This window comes from Meriones unguiculatus, chromosome X (genome assembly GCF_030254825.1).
Source record: "Meriones unguiculatus strain TT.TT164.6M chromosome X, Bangor_MerUng_6.1, whole genome shotgun sequence".
In the NCBI taxonomy this organism is placed as follows: Eukaryota; Metazoa; Chordata; class Mammalia; order Rodentia; family Muridae; genus Meriones; species Meriones unguiculatus.
In genome coordinates this window covers 23,891,753-23,913,891 of record NC_083369.1, presented here as the reverse complement: position 1 = coordinate 23,913,891, position 22,139 = coordinate 23,891,753, and the positions used below count along the sequence as shown (strand labels likewise).

The 22,139-nt window shown below is 46.7% G+C and overlaps 1 protein-coding gene across 3 annotated transcripts in view; it reads right to left on the bottom strand.

Moving 5' to 3' along the window:
- The window catches only part of Stard8 (StAR related lipid transfer domain containing 8), a 72,532-nt gene that overhangs the window by 7,132 nt on the left and 43,261 nt on the right, over window positions 1–22,139 (bottom strand). For 2 of the 3 annotated variants that reach the window (XM_021626218.2, XM_021626219.2), the window contains 4 exons: window positions 6,989–7,060; window positions 4,194–4,275; window positions 3,148–3,211; window positions 543–1,933 (listed from right to left, as the gene is read on the bottom strand). In XM_021626218.2, the coding sequence (XP_021481893.1) occupies window positions 543–1,933; window positions 3,148–3,211; window positions 4,194–4,275; window positions 6,989–7,060 (1,609 nt within the window). The remainder of the gene's footprint in view (window positions 1–542; window positions 1,934–3,147; window positions 3,212–4,193; window positions 4,276–6,988; window positions 7,061–22,139) is intronic. The other variant, XM_060375399.1, reaches the window with a different exon arrangement.

Sequence of the window (22,139 nt, the reverse complement as noted above, 5' to 3'; positions counted from 1 at the left end):
TTGTTATTGGCCAGCCCCTACCATCTGAAAAGGAAATATAGGGAAACTGGAACATGTCAAGTACATAGGTACTATGGGGCTATGGGATTGCAAAAGCTTGAGTTCAGCTTTTGGGTCTCCCTAGGTTCAAGAAACTCTCATGGAGGGTGGCACCCAATTCAGAGCCATTTAACTCCAAAAGGCAGTGCCAGTCTCCATCCATTCCAAGGCAACTGTGGCAAGAAACTCTCGTCATCAAACCTGAGTGGCAGATGCCACCTCTAAACGCCTTTGCTTCTAAGATGAGAAAACCAAGTCCAGAAAAGACACCACTCTTTCGAGGCCACACGAGGGTTATATCCTATTCTGAACATTCAGAACTCGATTCTTAAACTTGGTCTCCTTTTCTCTTGGGACTGGCTGCCTGGAAATGGTCTCCTGAACAATAGCACCCCCCCCCCCCAAATAATCTGCCTCATAATCTTTATGACTAGGAAAGCACAGCATCCAGAAGGTAGAGACTGGAAAGAGACCCCACCCACATCCCTACCCCAAACTCCCACCTGCAAGGTCTGGTAAGTGAGGCCCCAACACCTGAATCACGTCGTTCATGGGGCACTGATGCCTGGAGTCCTGCAAGGGCTTCTGCCGCTTCAGCCTCATTCATGGAGTTGCCACTACTGTCGAGTTCACTGGAGGAAACTGCAGTGTCAGAAATGGAGCGCCCTTCTTCCACAGATAGGCTGGAGACAGAAGTGGGCTCTGCAGCCGAGTTTGCTTCTTGCTCATGATCCTGGGCCTGGGCTGGAGCCTTAGCCTCAGCCTGTACCAATGGTTCAACCACAGTTGGGTCGTGAGCCAAGACTATCAGCTGGACTTCCTCCTTGACTTGGGCTGGGAACTCTCTGTGGACTTGAGACTCTGCCTGGGATACATCTTCATACTGGCCTTCCACCTCAGCTGTTGCTATTTCCACTGATGAAGTAGCTTCCTCCTCTACTTCTTCTTCCTCCTCCTTGTCTCCAGGTCTCAGGTCTGGGTACATGCTCTGAGACCAGAGCTCTACTTGCTGCTGGAGCCCCCACACACGCTCCAAGATGTCATCTAAATGGGCATACCTGCTTTCACTCTCCTCTTCTTCAGCTTCAGCTTGTATAGGCTCAGCTGGGCACAGCTCAGGCAAATTGTCATAAGTGCTGGCATGGCTGCCTGTGGAACCACAGGAGCCCCGGCGCCCTTCATAGCCCCAGCACCTACCTGGCTGCCAATCTGCCAGGTGATGTCCATCATCTGGACAAAGGCTTTCAATGGATAGGGAACGAGGAAATGTGCCTGGCTTATGGTCCCGGGGCACGTGCACCAGGCAGTCATGCCAGCGATTAGGCTGATGATGCCGGAATGTGGCTACAGGCCAAGCCTTCCAGGCCTTCTGAGTCTCACCGTCTCTGCCCCTGGCTGAAGTGGTGGCCCTGTTCTTGGCCCTGTAAAATCCAGCTGAAAGGAAACCATGGCAACTGCGTAAAGATGAAGCTTTGGTGGCCTTTCCTGAGGTGGCCAGGTGTTGCTCGGTTTCTGTTTGATGACTGTCACCCTTTTCCTTCCTCCTCAGAGATTCGAGGTGCTTGAGGAAGCTTCGGGAATAATGCTTCTTTACTTTGTCTTGGGAACCCTCCTGGCCCTGGGTGGGACTAAGGAAGGGTTGGTTACTTGGGCTGGGGACACGACCTAACAGGGACAGGTCTGTTGACTCAGGTGAAAGGCTCACAGAGATGGCTGGCAGGGAGGCAGCACTAAGCTCTGTGAGGACGCTTTCACAGCTTGAGGTCCCCAGGAGGCTAGGGCTTGGTGGGGCCAACAGGGCAGAAGAGCCCATGGGAGACCCACACTTGCTTTCCTGCTCAAAGGCCCAGTGGCTGCTGATGGTGCATTGTTCCTCCTCTTCTGAGTCTTCATCCTGGGAAGGCATCATAGGGAGGGGTCACAGAAGCCCAATGGACAAGTACCAGCATGTGCCCTACTCTGCCTCCAAATGCTTTGGGTTAGGGCGTGGTGAAGAGCTTTCTTTGCTTTCTGGTAGAGGACATGGAATGTAAAGCTGGCTCTACGAGTACTGTAGGAAACTAGGAATCACAGATGAAGCCTAGACACATGGTGACAGTCATCTATAATTAGATGACTATCCCCACTCCCGCCATTTCACAGAAAGGGAAAGTGACATAAATCAGAAGACATTTGCCCGAGGTCATTTGCTGTCATGGTTACGCCAATAACAGAGATTCTTAAATGTTTACAGGCTGTAGTCTTAGATTAAAATTATGGTACCTAAGTGTGGGGAGTTTTAGATTTCCTAATTCATTTTCTCCTTGGCAAATTGAGGAAACACCCAGGCAGGAGTTGAAGACTGCCAAAGGGCACTTAGTAGTCAGTAGCAGAAGTGTCCCCAGGCCAGTGCTTTGTGAATTTGCTACCTTAACTGACTTCAGGCCTCTGGTGGGGAAATCTCCAGAGGAAACCGACAAAACTTGTTCCCTAGAAACAATAAGGTCATGGGGCTTACTTTCAAGGATCTATACAAAGAGGCCTTAGTTGGAAAGGCCTTAGACAGCTATCAATCCAATCTCCTGACTCATTGTAGTGATGGGGAAAATGAGGCTAGGGGTCAGGGGAATAAGATCTTATGGAGGTAAGGCTGTTGTGATCCTGACTTCTAAGATTATTGAGGCAATGACCTTTCAACCACATTGCCCTGTCCCTTTCTCTTATTCAAAGAATTTTAGCTGTGATAAAGTAGTGAAGGTAAATGGGTTTTCTCCTAGGAAGGTCATCACTAGATCAAGTTATTAACAAAAAAAAAAACAAAAAACAAAAACAAAACAAAAACAAAACAAAACAAAACAAACAAAAAAAAACCAGAGGGGTGAGGTGGTTTGAGTAAGAAGTAAAGACAAGCATGAGCCAGGGTACTTGCTCTCACATGCTCCTATAGGTGAGACTCACCAAAACCCTAAGGGACTCCATAGGACCTGCAGTATAGGAGGTCCCTGCATTTCCACCCCCCAAGCTAGAGACCCTGAACTCCTTGGATAAGGGAGCTTGTTCACAAGTGCATTTCCCAGGATTTTCCCAGGTACCGGGAGACCACAGACCTCACCCCTTGCCAGGATTCACCTGCTTGCATTGAAAATGAACCTCAAGCTTCATCGAAGCACAGTTGTTCAAGGTCATCAGCCTCCTGCAACATAAAATACATGTTCACCCAAGGTTCCCAATTCCCCAGCTCCTGAGATAGCTTACCAAGGCACATTTAGGATGCCATCCACCATTTCCCATTGCCAAGGGGTCAGAACTCTTCCAAGCTGAATATCCATGATGTCTTAAGTAGGATGCTGGGAAAATCAGAGCATCTGTCCTCCCAGTGTTGAGAGATACAGAAATAAACCACTACAAATGGGATAGGTTCAAGAAGAGATCATGCAGAAGGCACAGCAGACACACTGAGGAAAAGACCCAGAACTTTCAGGGAGAGATAGGATACAGTCAAAGAAGGCTTCCTGGAAAGCAGAGGTGGGGGGGTTCTAAGAATAAGAGAAGCAGAGACAGCGATTCCAGACTTTTACAGGAGCCTGTGACATGGTAAAGAAGGAAGGCCACAGTCAGTCAACAAAGAAACGAGTGGGTGAGGGTGTGATCAAAGCTTAGGGAGGTCAAAAGAAGGATGGCAAATGTGTCATGCTGAAAAGGATTTGTATTTTTGCATATAGGCAGTGGCAGATTTTAAACAGAAGAGAGCACCCACCTGGGGTTTTTAAATGGTGATTCTGGTGGCTGTAGAGAGGATGGCTTTGTGGAAGAGGAGAAGCAGACTACAGAGGCTAACATATAGTGAGCAGAATACAGTGAGGTGACTTTAATAAATTCAAGAAAAAAATCATGGTTTAGCCTTAGGAAACTGGTTTAGGTAGAAAGAGTCTGAATCTAAGGCATGTTTTGAGGAATGTGAATCAAGACCAGATCTGGATCTTCTAGCTACAGTGAGAGTGGTAGAGGAGGGTGTAATAGGCACAGTAACCATAGTGAGCAATGTGATTGCAGAAAATGAGACTCATTAATAAATTATGCGCTCCACTAATAGAAGGTACAAGGGGGTTATCTTTTCTACGAAGAAGCACAAAACTGGGCTTAAGACTTCCTAAGTCTGGCCCTCAGCCCCCTACCTGCACAGGGCCCCCAGAGAGTCCTGGTCCAGAAAATTGTAGTCCTTCTTCACAGAGCCAATATCCAGGGGGAACACACCTTCTGTGTGGTGGAAAGAAGCAAAGATGAGTCTGGCATGGGATCAGAAATGGCCCCAGCAACCCTTGAATTGCAGGAAGAAATGAAGCAAGAAGGCCAGGGCCACAACAGAAGGAAAATCTAGGAATAAAATAGAGGTGAGAGAGCATGGCTCTTAAGGTCTCTTTAAACCTTAGACCTTAGACCCACAGGGGTTACATGTCAGATATTCTAAACAGTAGCAAAATTACAATTGTGAAGTAGCAACAAAAATAATTTTATGTACAACATGAGAAGCTGTATTAAAAGGTCGCAGCATTAGTAAGGCTGAGAAGCACTTAGAACTTGGCTTGAAGGCTTAAGTCCTCAGCTACAGGTACCTAGGAGGTGCCTTTAAGAGGCAGGGCCCAGTGGAAAGAGGTGAGTCGTTGAATGGGTATCAGAACCTTGCCCCTGTCCACACTATCCCTCCTAAATCTTTCCTTCCTAATCTATCCTGAGGCATGAAGTTTTCTCCATTCCACATTTCCACCACGATGTTCTGCCTGGCAACAGTCCCAAAGCAACAGGGCCAAGCATCCCTTGATGGAAATCACAGGCCAAATAAATTGTCCCACCTTTTAAGTTGTTTATCTTAGGTATTGTGTCATGGAGAAAGAAAGCTAGTAAGCCAGAGAAAACCTAGTGAGGTCAGAGTTGGTAGTTGAGGGAAAATCCGGAGAATGTCTTAGAGTCCTGAGCTGAAATGAAGCAGCCAGTAATGAAGGTCCAGGTCCAGAAAACAAGCCTGAGACTTTCAATAGCTGCCAAGAACCAACTTGAGTTCTTCTCTTTCTTTTTAATACTGGGCTTTCAGATCGGGGACCTCCTGCCAGCCTAAGGCAAATTATAGGGTCTAGGGAGGGAACAGAGGAAGAGAGGACAGCATATAGCTATACAATGTCTATCCAGAGCATTGGGAGCCTTCTCCCCAGGACTCAGGACAAGAAGAGGTAGGAAAAAAGGGAGAAAGGGGAGAGAGAGAAATACATTTACACATTTACTCAATCAACTGATACTGATACCAGTTTATGCCAAGCACCGTGTAATGCAGTAGTGAAAAGCACAAACCTAGGGTCTCTGCCTTCCGGGAGTTTACACTCACATAGAAATCAGGCAATAAGCAATATTCGAGATAACACAAAGGCCACGAAAAACCTGAGTAGGGTGACAGGGCAAATAGAGCCGGGTGGAGGTGTGGCTACTTGATCAGATGGAAGCAGCCCAAGCTTTTCTTGAGCAAGGGGAGAGAGAGAGAGACAGAGACAGACAGAGACACAGAGAGCAAACACAGACAGAAAGACAGAGAAAGGAGAGAGAGAGAGAGAGAGAGAGAGAGAGAGAGAGAGAGAGAGAGACTCTCTGAAGGCTAAGAGAAATCTGGCTAAGCGGAGAAACTAGAAAGAGTTTTAGCCAGAAGCAAGACGAATAGCAAGGTTGTATTGCGGAAGAGGCCTGGGTAGGAGCAGAGAGTAGAAAGGAGGCCAGGCTGTACTGAACAGAGGAGTGCAGCGGTCAGCCAGAGCGCAGGGTTTGCACTTAGTTCACCTATCAAAGCATATGAGTCACGCGTTTAGTCACTGCTGTGGACAGGTCTGGCAAGTGAAATAGCAGTGCAAAGGTCAAGCAGGATCCCGGTGCCCTACTGTGGGAGAGCAGTGCTAGATGACAGCAAACCCAGCAGGGAAGGTGTTAAGAAACGTATTCCTTCTGGAAGCAGAAAGACTTATAAGATGTTTAACCATGGAGAAGAAGGGAATTCAGGATAATTCCTGGATATACAGAACCTGGGCAGCAGAGTAGATGCTGTACCTTTAGGAGCTGTTTTAGGCTTGGCAAATTTCAGTGGCACCTCTTGGATCTCAGAGTAAAGATACTGAGTTGGGGGCTGATTAGATGAATCAGAAGCTTTGAAAAGAGGTCTGGGCAGACCCATTTACAAGCTGTCACGAGAGAGATCAATGAGATCATAGCAAAGAAATGTGGGGAAAGCAAAGGGTCTGTGCTGAGCTCTGGGAATTCCTAATATTTAGATGCCAGTTAGAGGAAGTAAAGTCAGCCAATAGGCTGAGGGCATCAGCCAGAGATAAAGAGGCAGGTGGAGGTATTTCAGAAGACAAAAGAGTGGCTACCCAGCACTGAATAGTACTGAGAAACAAGAGTAAGATGAGGGCTGGGAAATGGCCATGAGGGTCATGGGTGAGGTTGACAGGATAAAGAAAGAATAAAGCTAGCATGTAGCAGGGGTAAATGAAAAATAGGTGAAGAGGAAATAGGCATCAAGAACCCTAAGAACAAAATCCAGACAAATAAAGAGCAATAAAGGAAAAACAGAAATGAGGTTATTGCTGTGGGCAAAGTGAGGTCCAAACTGAGCCACTGGGATGCACAATTCCTGCTTCATATTGTCTTCAGGAGGGACATAAAGCAGCTGCATGATGAGAAAGATGAGGTCCTTTAAAACATGGCTGGGTCCTTTAAAACCAGAGGTGGAAGCCGATGAGAGCAATCTCATAGAGAAGTGTTCCGAGCTTCGGGAGTCAAGTTTCTACACAAAGGTGATCCATATCAGGATATCCAGTAGTTTTTGTGTGGCTGCAGTGAGCATATGTTCCATTTTGCAGATGCAAAGCTGCAGGGAAAGTGCAGGGCAAAGCAAGTTTTGGAATAGGGTGGGGAAGCAATCCAGTGACTTTACCTTCAAAAAGCTGAGCATACTGAGGGAATCCTGTTGCCCGAAGCCATTCACAGGCTTTTCTGGCCTCAGCTTCTAAAACAGAACCGAGGAAAAGAAACAGGCAGAGAAATGGGGTTAACAGAGTGTTGGGGGAATACTACCTCATCCCCAGTAGGCAAGCATACCTACTTCTGATGATTCAGGAATTGCAAGAAAGGCACAACTTGACTGGCCAATGGGGACACCCTCTACTCCCTAAGCTCCATTTCCTGTGTCAATCACTGCTTTCCTGAACCTCATTCCCAAATCCCTCCTGTCCCCAATCCCCCCCACTGTCCCATCTCATGATCTAGACCAAAACACAACACCACCATAAGCTTCTAGATTGTCAATCTTCCAGGCTCTAGGCAGAACACCATCATTCAGCTAGGAGATATGAAATGTCCAACAATACTACCTCATTTGTCACTATCAAATCCCCTGAAATGCAAATCTCATTTAACACATAATCACCTGTAAAGAAGGCTCTTGTCCTCAGTGTAACTCAGAAAGGGAATGACTTAAGCCAAACACAAGACATGCTTATAATTCCAGCACTTAGGTGATGGAGGTGGGAGGATTGTGAGTTCAAGGCCAACCTGGACTTGAATCACTGAGAGGAGGGGGTGAGAGTGAAAAATATGGAAGAGGAGACTTGCTTACAGTCTGCACAGTTGGCAAAGTGGCATTGCTGGGACTGGAGACTTAGTTAAGTCAGACCCTTTTCTGGACTTCCAGCCCTTGTGGCAGCAATTTCCCCAGTTCTTTTCCTTCCTACCTACTCATTAATGTCCAATCTTCCTTCCCCAGGTGGCTTCGCAGGACAGACTTACTTACCCTTATGGGCTCAGCCTATTTGTGGAACACTCCAGTACTGAACTTTAGGCAGCCACAGTGCTGGCCTGTGGGGGTCTTGGAGGGTAATAGCTAGGTTGGTATTTCTCTTCAGCTCTGGGAGTACCTGGCACAGAAGTGGACGTATGTACAGGCAGAGAGAAGCCACAGAAAAAGCCACGCTGGCCACCAGGGAGGCTGAACACCAGCAGCAGAATTCTGGAACTTTGTTCCTCATGCAGGCATGACCAAGGTACTGCCTGGGGGATCCTGCAACACATGGACTGTGGCATTGTGGGCTTGGCAGGGGAAAGCTGCTGGTCTCAGAAGAGCTGCTCTGACCATGGAGTCTTGCCCTCAACATTTCCTTTATGTGTTGTGGCCTTGCTGACCAAGGAACTCTAAGGAGACTGCTAGGATTTTTCCAAGACAGAAAGAGCTCTATAATCTTAGTGATCCTTACAAGAAAATCTAGGAGGAGATCCTGACGGTCAGGATTGATAAGAAGGACTCTTAAAACACTCTTTCAGAAATGCAAGTAAGACAATGGAGAGAAGATAGGGGAAGGTAGAAGGTATAAAAAAAATAGTAAAAGTTCCCCAATGATCACACACTGATGAGAATTGTGCAGAGGAAAAGAGAATGTCTGGCAAGTTACTGGTGTATTGGCAGGTTCTGGGCAAATGGGTAGGGCAGAGGTGAGCATCTATCTATACATTTCTCCAAGAAAACTGCACTGGCTCAGCAACCACAGTGGTAGCTGTCACTACATATGGCCGCAACCAAGTTTTCTCATGGCTATGAGCCATGAAGGACCAGTACAGGATTGTGTGTATGCATGAGTTTTGACACATGTATGCACCCACATGTCTCTGTGTGCAGCTTCTTAACAGGTAGCAGCAGTTTCTCAGAGCCTTGCTAGCAGTACCTCATCTCGTCTGACAGGGGGAGATGCAGGTCTAATAAAAGATTCACCTCCCCAGGCCAGTGGTTCAGAGCCAGTGAAAGGGGAAAGAAAAAGGGGCTGCACACCAATTAAGGGAGCATTTGAAGCATATAGTTTGGCTATTAGGACAACAAAGCTGGTGTCCACAACCACTCCCTTGTCCTCTGTTCTCACTAAAGCTCCAACGGAAGGCATTTCTATTATCTGAGCATCCTGCAGGGCAACCGGCTTTGCTTTCCTGTTACTGGGATGAAAAGAAAAGAATGACCAGGTCAGACTTTCCAGAGAAGTGTGACTTGGAGACAGTGACGACCTCTAAAAAGTATCAAGTCTGCTATGGTCACTAGTTGTCTGCATGACAGGAACACATCATTTATTTATTATTTATTTGTGTGTGTGTGTGTACATGAATGCACTCATATGATCTCATCATCTTGCCAGCCTTCTATCAATAAATTTTCAGCTATAATGCGTGAGCACACACAAAATTTAAAAACTAAATATCCAGTGTCACCCAGCATTAACTGTCATAACTGAAGCTACAATACTGAACATGTAATTCCATGTTTGGTCTTCTTTTTCATGACATTACACTACCAGCTCTTGAGATCCTGACAAGCAAGGCACCAATTCTCAGTTCTGAAGAAAAAAATAATAATTTGGTTCCTCCTTCTTCTTTAGTGAAATCGCAAGCCTATGTTCAAATCCTGAAGTTGCCAGTCTTAAAATCTTTGACAGTGTGCAAATTACATAATCTCTCTTGTGCCTCCACTAGAAGGAGCATTAAGCGAAACACTAGGAAAGAGAGAAAACATTGGCACATTCTGCCAAGCACTCACTAATGGTGTTCCCTCCCAGGTCTGGTTTTGAAAGTCTTAAATAAAAGGGGGAACTGGAGAGTAGCCTGGCTGACATGTGCTTTTGTGTCTGAGCAATGAGTCCCATCAATCTAAGAATTGGAGCCAAATGGCCCAGGGAAGTGAGATTAAGAACCAGAAACTTTAGAAGAGTTGCAAGACAAAGGAAAGGAGCAAAGGAGTTTGGGGTAGGTCTCAGGACTGAATTCCTCAGCAGCCCTCTGTAGCAGGAATCCAGAGAATGTAATGGGTTATTACCGAGCAAGATGTCAGGGACACTGACTTCTGACAATACAGCATCTCAGGAAGGCCTACAGGCCCTGAGGCTCCCTCTCAGATGGAGCAGTCAGGGACATATGTCTTGATGATTAAGGGGTGAGCTAAAGTACTTTGCTCCAGCCATCTAACATGTCCCAGCCTGTCAGGCTAGGCCAGAAGTGACCCCGCCCACACCTACATTAAGGTCAATTCACCTGAGGCTGAAACTAGCACAGCCAAGACTGAGAACTGGCTTATGTGCCCAGCAGGAAGAGTGACACTGGGCAGGCCGAGTCGAGTGAAGCAGGAATGTCTTTAGCCCCTGGCCCTAACCTCTGTGTCCAGATGTGCAGATTGCATGGCAAGACTGCCACCAGTTTCAAGCACTGTATTCTGCAGCTGGTGCTCTGGCCAAAGCCAGGGCTGGTCAATAACAGCATTTAGCTAGCACAAACTGGATCCCATCTATATTAAAGCTCAGACTCTCTTCCTGGGGAGGTGCCTAGCTGATACAAGCTTAAGAGTCAGGGCACAGGGTAAGTAAGATGAAGCTCCGCACAGGAATCAGGCCTCACAGCTGTACCCACAATTCTCCTGTAGAGAGTATCAGAAAAAGGAGGGTGGTACTTCAGAGCAGTATAGCACAAGACTTCAGAAGCCAATGAAAACACATATGCACCTACCTGTATATAAGTTCATACCACAGATCTTAGCACAGAGCTTTTTTTTTTTTTTTTTTTTTTTTTTTTTTTTCCAGAGGAAGGACCAATGTGAAAAGCAGGAGTCCTGTAATGCACATTCTATGAACATGGGCACATTTCATACATTCAGGAAAAAAAAAATCATTATCTATCTAAGAGGCTAATGTCAAGTAAATTGAGGAAAACATTCTAATCAAGCCAGGTCTCCTGCTTACTACTTAAATCATCTTGGGCAACTAGCTTCCTTCTCTAAATTATGGTTGCCACATTTTTACAATGGGGATTAAAGACTCTCCTGCTTAGTTCCTTGGTTACCATACAAATGGTAACCTTTGGTGGTGGTTCTCTTTCTTTATCTCTTCCTTCTCTTCCTCCTCTCCTCCCCCTCCTCTTTCTGTTTGTTTTTGTGCTGGAGGTAGAATCCAGGGCCCCATTTTTCCAGGCTAGGCAAGCACTCTGCAGCTGAGTCACATACCAATAGTCTTCCTTTGCTGGTTTTAAAACTGACAAATAAAAGTTATCATTACAGAGGGCTAGTTTGGTTAAGGCTACCTGAACTTTGCAACCTCATAAGACTTTAAGGCACATAGAGGTCCTATGTTTGTTCCAGGGAGATGAGAAGAGATAGTCAGGAGGAAGAGATAAGGCACTGGGCAACTATCCTGCAAGAGATAAGTAAGGCTTCACTCAGGCAACAGAATGAACCTTAGTCCAGGAATGGGTATCCCTCTTCACATGTTTATGTGCGTTAAATTTAAGTCCTTTTGTCTATAGGTACTCAATGGGCTGTGAAAGAGATACACAGACTCCATCCAGGTTTATCCTTCTCTTTCTTAACTAAAAAAAAAAAAAAAAGGGGGGGTGCATCTCAGACCTTGGAACCAGTAAGACAGTAAGACCTAAAAGGCCCAAAGCAGGAAATGAATAAATGTCACAAGGACTGACATGAAAATGTCTCTTGTTACTTACTGCTCTTGAATAAGTCATTTCTCCCTCAGCTTCTACTGTAGGTACACATTAGCTCCTGGGGAGAATGTGCCAGTACCCTGGCCCTACCCATGACTAATTAAATTAGAATCTCTTGGGATAAAGTTGGTTTTCATTCATTTCGTTGCTTCTACGAGTTCTACAGGAGGTCTTAAACTGCAGGAAAGATAGAGAACTACTGCCCTAACAGTCTTGGCCAATGGACTAGACACACACGCATAGAGAGACACATACAGAAAAAGAGAGACAGAGACAGAGACAGAGAGACACAGAGAGAGAGAGAGTCCCGGAAATGTGTTCTCCAAAGCCCAGAATCAGGCCCATTCTAAGCCAGTAGCTGAAGTTTGCTCCAGGCCTTAAGGGTATGGGCAAGAGAGTACAACCAACACTAATATGAGTGCCTAAGGTGGGGAGAAGGGAAGGAGTCTGTGGGTGCTTATGAAAGCCACTGAAACCATTAGTTGAACGTTCCTCTCTTTCAGCAAACACAGTGGTCTCCTTTACCTTGCTTATTAGCATCCTATTTTCCCCATGGCCCTTGTCATAGGTTAGATGCCTCACAAGCAAGATCTGGTAGCAGCACTGGTCTTTTCCACTTTTAATGTGAACAGGAGGAAAATTCCAAAGCTACTGGGATACTACCATCTATGGGACAATGTTCCATAGGGTAAGCAGTGTGAAGCTAAGCTGAGACCCTGTGCTGGGCCAGGAGAGGGAGGCAGGCAGTGGAGCAACACACCACTACAGACCCTGTCACTGCAACTAGGGGGATGCGAAGTTCTGCCTAAAAGTTTCTCAGTTCATTCCTGTCGGCCGATCCAAAGTCCATTTCCTGTTTTTACTCCCCACTCCTAGAGAGGAGCCCTTTCAAGACAGAATAGCATTGGGAGGGGACTTTCTAGCTCAGATGCTACCATCCTTGGCACAATCCCCAACTGCTTATGACCAGTTTCAACTTCTTCCATGTCCTTCATATGGACACAGTTTACCCACCTAGCCTTTGAGTCTGAGTCTGGCACGGGTATGTGACTCTTAGAACTGAAGACATCGCTGAAAGAAATGCTGTGACAGGTGATTTTCCTATCTCTCTAGGACAGAAAAAAAGGGGTTTTCACTGAACTATTGGGTATTCTGGGGCCACTGAAACTTCCCTTCTTGACCATGATGTGGAAGAGGGTAGGTAATTCCCTGCCTACTGGAAGACCCAACAAATCCAGAGGCACTTCCTGCTATTGCTGCTCTTAGCTGAAATTGCCACTCAAATTCAATTTTGGCAGGAAGGAGGCACAGGGAGGAAGGGAGACAAGACCAAAATAGCTCCCATCCCACATTCCAAACCTCACTGGAGGGGCACGGCAGCAAGGGCCACTGTATTTCAACTGGCCTACTTTGGCAGTACTAGACACTGGCTGGCCTCCTGCTTGCTAGGTCGCAGGGCAGAAGGGGGGGCTGTTGCAGCTGTTCCGATGCTAGCCCAAGTCCTCAGCCAGAGCTGCAGCTGGATTCCAAGCTCCAGGGCCCACGTGATCAGTAGTTTTGGAATCTTCCTGTAACAGATGAAGTACCCACAAAGCAAACAGCCTAGGGAGACTATATGGAAGCAGGCAGTAGCAATCTCTCAAGCCACTGAAGTTTTTGGCTAGCTGGTGTGTATGTGCAGACCCTCTAATGTGTCTCTCCTCTGACATTTCATGTATGCACCTGCTCACAGGGCAAAACTTGGAGTCCCTACAGAACGGATTCTCATCCAGGGACAAATTCCCTTTCCTATCTGACAATGTCTGGAGACATGTTGGGTCATCCCAACTAGATTCTGGGGGGATGGGGGACTGAAATATTCATTTCAGTCTTGCCAGGAGGGCCTCAGATGCCTCAGGCAGCCGTATATACTTTGAGACATGTTCTGGTGGTGAGGTAAAGAATACATACCTCTGTCACTGGTGACCCCTTGACTTTATGGGTCATCCAGAGAGGTGGCAAGTCTGGAATGGATATATATATATATATATATATGTTATACAAGACCTTCAGACACACTACTGTTAATCTTCTCCCACTCCCCAAAGTAGTGGCTTGAATCTCGTGGTAGCTGTGAATAAGAAGACTCACATGAACTTTGAGGTTAAGTAAATCCTGGCTCACTGGGGCTGTTTGAGAAGCTGGGTCCAGAGACAGCCAGGCCTGTGGTCTCCTAGGCTAGTAATTGACACAGTAGGGCCAAAGCAGACAGCTGACATTCCTACCCAGTCCAGGGCTTCCCTGTGACAGTGAAGGTCAAAGCTGCCACCTGCTCTGCTGCAGTTGCTCTTTTAGCTTTCTTGCCCCCAGACGCTACTGTCCCCAGCTCAGTACTAGGTATTCTGACAAGGTGACCAGTGACAAAGAGAGGCATTAGTTTTAATAAACTATGTGCTATTTCACCCAGTCCAGTCTCCAGCCTAGAGGCAGGAAGATGCCAAACAAACTAGTCTAAGGCAGACACTAGACCAGCAGAAACTGCTCTCCACTGCAGAATGGGCTCAAACTTTAGGGCTGAAGGTCAGGCATAGCTTTAGTTCTCTTACCAACTGTGTGTAATCTTAGGGAAGCCACTACTTCTGTCTGAACCTAGTTTCTCATCTTGTAGTGGCTATTCCCTAACCCCTAAAGTCAGAGCTGTAAACAGCAATGGCTGGTTCAGCAGAAGAGCTGCCCTGGATTGTGGAAGAAGATACATTTGGTTTTAGGTCCTCCAGGAGGGAATGGGAGGGAAGAATTATGCTGATGTTCTTTCTTCAAAAACCATCCAACAGACATCAGAAGAAGGAGAAAACAGGGAACAGGACAGGAGCTTACCACAGAAGGCCTCTGAAAGACTCTACCCTGCAGGGTATCAAAGCAGATGCTGAGACTGATGGCCAACCTTTGAGCAGAGTGCAGGGAATCTTATGAAAGAAGGGGAAAATAGTAAGACCTGGAGAGCTCCACAAGGAGAGCAACAGAAACAAAAAATCTGAGCACAGGGGTCTTTCCTGAGACTGATACCCCAACCAAGGACCATTCATGGAGATAACCTAAGACCCCTGCACAGATGTGCTCATGGTAGTTCAGTGTCCAAGTGGGTTTCATAGTAATGGGAACAGGCACTACCTCTGACATGAACTGATTGGCCTGTTTTTTGATCACCTCCCCCTGAGGAGGGAGCAGCCTTGCCAGGCCACAGAGGAAGACAATGCGGCCACTCCTGATGAGACCTGATAGACTAGGATCAGAAGGAAGGAGAGGAAACCTCCCTTATCAGTGGACATGGGGATGGTCATGGGTGGAGAAGGTGGAGAGAGGATGGGATTGAGTGGGGAGAAGGAAGGGGGGCTATGGGGAGATACAAACTGAATAAAGTGTAATTAATAAAAATTAAAATAAAAATATTTTTTAAAACATCCAACACCTTGTCCTCCTCTTTCCTCCTACATATTGAGTCATCAGATTCCAACAACATCTCCCAGTAAATGGCCAGGTTTCCCATACACAACTATGTTCTAGGTTCTCATGCTAGAGAACTTCAGCCCTCTATGTTTCTAGTCTCCAGTCTCCTGTCAACAGACTGGCCTGCCAGCTTCTCCTCCCAAAGACCCTAGCCCTAAACTGGCTACTCTTCTATTCTGCAACCTAATAGGCCTCTCATTGCCCAAAGCCTGGGGCAGAAATCAGCATACCTCTAAACAGACACTCAAGCTACAGGCTAGACTGAGCATTCCAACCCACGAAGCCTCCTCCCCAACTCTTAGCCTCCATCAGCATGCAAAGTTTTCTTCCCCATTTGACTAGTAGCTAGCTTCATTTCACTGGGTCCTATTTGTCTCTGTGCTCCCAAAGCAGTGTGATAAGGAATACTGAATACTTTGGCAACACTGGGAAAGGAAGGTCTCCTTCCTAAATCAACAGTGTATGTGCTTGTGGCTCCAGCTTGTCTTTTGTTATCTCCACAGTATGGAACAGACCTGAGCCTCTACCTGAAGTTCACGGCCGCTGTACTTCAGGCTGCACAGCTTGGCAGAATGCCGTGACCTGGGGCAGAAAGCAAAGCATCAGAAACATCCAGGGATGAGAACAGACTATGAACTCGGCCTGAGGGTGGAGGCATTCTGTCCTGGGGGAGCTGTTAGCTCTTCCACGTGAGCTTAAGTATGGGCAATGAAGTTCACCGGAGCCGTTCACGAGCAGTCATTACCACCTACTTCCCTCTCTTGGCCTGCGAAAACTGGTGTTCGCTTATTTTGACCCTGTGCCACCACCTCTTGGTCCTACTCCCCTTGCCTATTTCCCTTTCCTTTGGCTGAAGCCAAATATAAACTCTGGGCAGGAAATGCCTTAATGTAGCCTGGCCCCACCCTAGGATCCAGAAAAAAAAAATGTCTCTGAGAAGAAAATGGGCTTAAAAAAAACGGCCTCTCCAAGAAGCAAGAAGACACAACTCTTTCCCTGAGCCCTCTAGCAGTCAGAGAGAGGGTTGTGGTGTGCACATCGCTAAGGGTAGGACATTGACAGTGTGAGTGCTTGTGCCATGGTAGAACCATAGGAAAGAGAACCATAGGAAACACAGCTGTGTAAGGCCTACAGGAACAGCATTGTGGGATAAGGTGAGAAGAGTGAGGATAACAACCTGAAGATACAGCTTTCAGTCATGATTCTGCTCCTTGTTAATGGACTCTGCTCATTAACAGCAATATGTGCGATACCAAATTCAACTATTAACAACAATGAATAAGAGACAAGAGTTACTGTGTTTCTGGCCAAGGACTGCACCGATGGTACTCCTCAGCTTGTGTAATTTCCTGGTGCCTCAGCGTCCTTATCTCTAAAATAGGGATGTAATCATTTGTAAAGATCAAATGAGATAATAGCCCACTTACCCTGTATGTGTGGTGGATGGTATGTGCATGAGCATTTGGGGCTTTCAAAACAGGGCTAGCCACTGGCCCTCCACTGATATCACTGTCCCCAACCTACTCAACTCCCATCTCCTCCCCCGCACATAGCATGCCTATATGAGAGTACTTGGATGCAGAATGTGAAGCCATAGCCTGAAGTAGTTTCCATCCACGGGAAAAGCACTAGATCATCTCCCATTCCATTTAGTGGTCGCAACAACCCTAGGCAAAGCAACTAATGCCTATTGCACAAACCTAAAACTGAGGCTATGACAGATCAGGTCTCTTCTACAGGTATACAGGTGTGGCCAGAAACCTGCCTACCTGCCAGAACCCCTCCTGTTAGTGAGTTCCCATTTTAGCTTCACTTGGCTACTTCCTCCAAGTCCATTCTTTGGAAATTGTGGGTGGAATCAAGTAACGGTACCTGAGCATGTACTTACTACCAGGCCCTGTGCTGGGCACTAGTGTCGCAAGCACAACAAAAGCTGACCTCTCCTGGTGTACTTTGCCAGAGATGTTGTCTGGCCCATCCTACTCAGGAAGGCAGAGACTGAGACAATCTGTCCTTTGAGGCACCCCTGAAGCTTTTTTTGGAGACCAGGCAACATGGAGCAAACTCCAAAGCAGGGGAGCTGGCAGCTAGTACAGCCTAAGGAAGGAAGCTTACACCCTCCCCCCACCCCCGCGCAAAGAGTCTAAGATGGATAAACTTGGTGGAGGTGGAGAGGCTAGATGGGCTAGACAACTCCCCCCCACCCACATAATCCTAATACAAGCATGGGCTACATGAGCTGGAGGGATCACATAAGTGTCAATCCACCCAATATTCTGCCTGCCCCCTACCCACCCACACTTTCTAAACAATGCAACCCATTGTCATGACAGCACATTAAAATGTCTCCTCTTCCCTGATGACACCTAGCCCCCTGCTCCCTATTCTCAGCCGCTAGAAGGCGCTAATAAAGCAGACCTCATGCTGATGCCATAACCACCCCCAAATCCTTTCTTCGGGCCCTTCCCAAATCCAGTGAGTCTCTATTTTAAGAGTCTTTACCCCACTACTTCATGTTTTTCCTCTTTCTACCTTGGGGTGGGGTCAGTGGAAGTAGTCTAGTAGTCTGGATACTGACTGCCCAGAAAGATAAATTGCTTCTGGAGACTATGTGCGCTTGGAGGGAGAAGAGAGGCCCAAGCTCATGCCCTTGCATCTAGGCCAAGCCTCAAGAAAGAGAGTCAGCCATTAAGTTTATAGGAGGTATAATCAGAATATCTGGGTCCTTGTTTTTATCATTCCTCAGATGGCTGATATTGGGAATGTCCTTTCTTTATTCTCTCCCTCCTCATCTTCTTTATATGTAAGGTAGGGAAGATAATAGCTCTAACTGCCCTATGGAATTGTCACAGGGGTTAAGTATGGTAAAAAGTGTGTCAAGTGACCATAGCAGAGGCCACTATTATTGTTGTCATCATTACCATAACCAGTTGCAGTGTCACAAATGTCACCAAAGATGGCCAGAGGAAGGAGACCAGTAAGTACAATAAGAAAAATTTCCTAAATGTGATAGCATCTGAAGCCACAGGAAAGTCCAGACCTAATTCACGAAGGTGGTATGCTGGAGCCCTACATAATCCCAGGTCAGTGAAAAACAGCAAAGTAACAAGCTGCACAAAGTACTACATGGTCAGAGTGAATAAACAACAACCCTGGGGGGAAGGTACATGTCTCCACATTGTTGGCAGAGGCAGGCTCAGAGGAGTGAAGGCACCCAGGGCTTTGTACAGAACTATCCAAGCAGAGATCACGTTCTTCAACAAAACCCTCTTGCTCTGTGCGGGGCCTTTCCCCACACTGCATCCTTTCCTTTCCTTTATTTATTTTTTGACTGGGTCCTTTATATCCCAAACTCCATCAAACTTGCTACATAGCTGGGGGCAAACCTTCAGGTTCTGATCCTCCTGCTCAGGTGCGCATCACCACATCCTGTTTATGTGGTCCAGGGAATTGAACCCAAGGCCTCTTGCATGGTAGGTAAGTATATTATCAACTGTGCTACATCCTCAGCCTCTCAAATTTTTTTGACCATTGAGAAGGTCACACTGGGGTACAGGCTGCGTGAGCCAGTTGTTTAGAGCCAAGCCCTTCCTACAACATTCCTGACACCTGCCCGGCCTGATTTGACCTCAGCCTCGGGCAAAATGGTGGGCTAAAAGCACATATCAGACAGGCCAGTCTTTGGCCAGTCCAGATAAAGGACAGGAAATCCCAGGCCACCTCCCCTGGAGCTTGCTGCTTCTACCACAGGAACACAGTTGCAGCCCAGGCAGAGAGGTTCCTCTGTAGCGAGGACACTGCCTAGTCAGCCCCAGCTGCCTTGGCTGCTGGGTGTGGTTTGAGGAAAACAGGGAGAGCTGAGTGTCAAATCTTGCCTCATTGGAAATTGTTCAGTGCCTGAGGTGGGCACTGCCAAAGATGGCACTGAAGGGATCAGGGAAACTACTCTGCTAGTTTACTCTGAGAACACAGAGGAACCATGGAAGTGAAAGGGTCCTGGAAACTAAAGAAATGGGACTGATTGCTGTCATCTTCGCTTGCCACAGGAAGGAAATGACTGAGTTGTTATTTCTCTCTGTCTGATTCATTCTTACAGTCCCCACTGTAGGCATGGCTCACACCCGTTTCTGTCTTAGATATTCTCTAAAATACCCCCTTTTCCACCCTCCACACCAGTTGCTGAGGGAAAAGCACAGTGTTCCCCCTGCCCATGCTACATTATAATCAGCACATTTAGATGAATTACCTGCTCTCAACAGTTTTGCTGTCAGGAAGAGTATACCAAGAGAAAGGCCTTGTTTCCCAAGAGTTCTCCAATTGTGAGATCTGGTTGGACCCGAACAACAAATGACCTAGGTTCTGGGGGCTTAGTCTCAGCTCCAGAATCTGGGGGCTTAGCTCAGCTCAAGATTCTGGGATCATCAGAGAGGGATTATTGAAATGGTCATCCCCAAAACTTCAGAGTAAAAATAAACAGAGAGGAATGGGGCATACCCCATTGCTAAAAGGGCAGCAAACTGTAGCACACAGAGGGGACAATGATAAGGATGAGAAGGGGGTTGACCCAGACCTAGAAAGAATATTTGCAGGAGCTGAGCTGTTTAGGCTGGAGAACACAGTAGGGTCTGTGCTCAGTCTTCAGACTTTGGACAGTCAGAGGGAAAAGGAGTTTCTAGTTAGTTCCAAGGGGCAGAACTGGATCTCAGGATTTGAAGCTTCAAGGAGACACCATTAAGTTCAACAGGAGACAAAACTTGCAGTCATCCTGTTGATGGGAAACAACAGCTTGCAACTCACACAGTTCCAGGATGCTGAAGCCAGGTGAACAGCAATTATACAAGTACAAGGGGGGGGAAGTAGTCTAGCTTCAGAAGGAGTGGGGCTTGTGTCCTCTAAAGGCCCTTCTTCCCTGGGCTCTGTTTACATACTTACCCTCTAGGGGAGATTGTGAAAAAAAATAAAAAATAAAGAAACAGGCCAAGCCCTCCCGGATTCCCACAGAGTCCTGAGATCTCAGGAACACCTTGGGCTCATATTCCCCAGAGGGAAAAGTCACTCATTAACTTGTGGCTGAATGGGTCAGAGGGAGACCTCCTAGGACAGATGCAAACATGGGGAGGAGCTAGGGAACAGACTTTCCACACCTGGGAGAACTCCAGCTGTGGCAATACAGACCAAACTGACCTGGCTGTGGAGAAGATTTAGTGGTTGGGGCCTGGCTGAATTTGTAGCCAGACCTTTATCACTCTGTGGATAAGCAAAAGGTGTTAAGTGAAAACACATGGTTGCACAGCTGGAAGGGAGCTGGCAAATCCGGAGTCCAGGTAGCTGTCCCACCCAATTTACAGATGTAGAAATTGAGGCTCAGAGTTAACATATGCCTGAAGTCACTCAGAGACAGAAACAGAGGCCAAGTTCCTGGCTATATTAGACTCACAGGGTTCATTAAATGTTGATTCTTCTGTTCCTTCTGAAACTATAGAAAAGTGCTTGTGGCCTAGATCTTTCTAAATTGTGTCTGGGTTCTGGCCTGACTCTTCCTACTACCTGTCTAGATACAGGTTCTTGGTGAAAGACTTTTATTCCACACCAAAAGCCTCCAGCCTTTCAGCTAACTGGCTCCAGACACCTCACTCCCTGCTCCGCTTCTCATTTGGGATTGATTGGACATTGGGCCTCCTCACACATGCTAGGCAGATTTGAGAGCTGAGATATCTCTGGCTCTCCTTTTGTTACTTACTTACTTATTTATTTATTTATTTAATTTTGAGGCAGGATCTTCCTGATAGGTTGTCTGGATAGCTTTTGAACTTACTGTGGCAGTCCAGGCAGGCCTTGAACTTATGATCCTTCTACCAGAGCTTCCTGAGTAGCTAGAAATACAAGTTTGTGCCACCAGGTTTACTTCTGGTCCTTTTAAACTGCTGGAAATACCCAGATCCCTTTCTGTCTCTAATGCCTACAAAAAAAAAACTCTCAGTGACATCTAATCTGATTATATGTACTTAAAGCAATGGGAATAATTACCTGTTTGTCCAAACGTAGTAGAGAGGGGCAGAATTTTAATTGGATCCAGAAGTGCTCATGACTGGATATTTGTCAGTTCTTCCTAGAATAGGTAAAGGTTTAGGATGGGGTTCCTTTAAGGCTTGGAGTGGACAGGCAGTTAGTTAATGGCCATCCTGTAGAGGTGACTTTCCAAGGTGGTTATTAAATGGCTCAATCATTAACCAGGCAGTGGCAGGACCTCAGGCTTGTTGGAAAGAGGCCACTCCTTTCCCAAGGACAGCCAAAGAGCAAGAAGCTGTAGGCAGGCAGAGAAATCCTGGGGTCTTTCTTTCCCTGACAAGACAGACAGCAGTGGGGTAGGTGAGGGGAGAGGCCTCTTCCTGCCCACATGGGGCTGGAAGAGGGCTGGCCCAGAAATGGAGGAAGTCAGCACACCCTTAATGGGGAAGGAGGGAAAAGAGAGACAGTAAAGGGTTTTTATCATAAGTGAAAGAGGAAGCTCCAAGCTGGGCCTTGGCGATTAGATGACAAGCTGGAAAAGACGCTCATCCTGAATGCATCCTGTTTTGCTTCAAATTGGCCTCAGGGTCCCAGAGCTGGGGAGGGGCCTGGATAGAGAGCAGCAGCCTCCCAGGAATTCTCCCAGGCCTGCTGACCTCTTAGGTGGCCCCTGAGCACAGGAGGCAAGTGGGAATTAAATCTCTCTTTTGCTACTTGAGGAATGAAGGAATTTCTGACATTTCTACAAGAACCATCTACAGGTCAGCCTTGGAATCAGGATCCCAAAGGCAGCTAACATCTGCTCTGGGCAATGTGGCACCTATAAAATGAAGAGCCTGGGTTCTATAATCCCTCTGCCTCTCTTCTACAGTTCAGATCAAATGTCACCTACTCTGCAGTCACCTTCTCCTTAACAATTCCCCCTGGCCTGAACTCTAGGGCAAAACAACTAGAAATGTGAATATTAACCAAAATTGTGGTGACATTAAAGGACTAAGGTTTGGTGTGATAATGATACTGTGGTTATTTTGTTGCCTATCCTTTTCATTTACAAAGATATATTGAAATACTTTTGG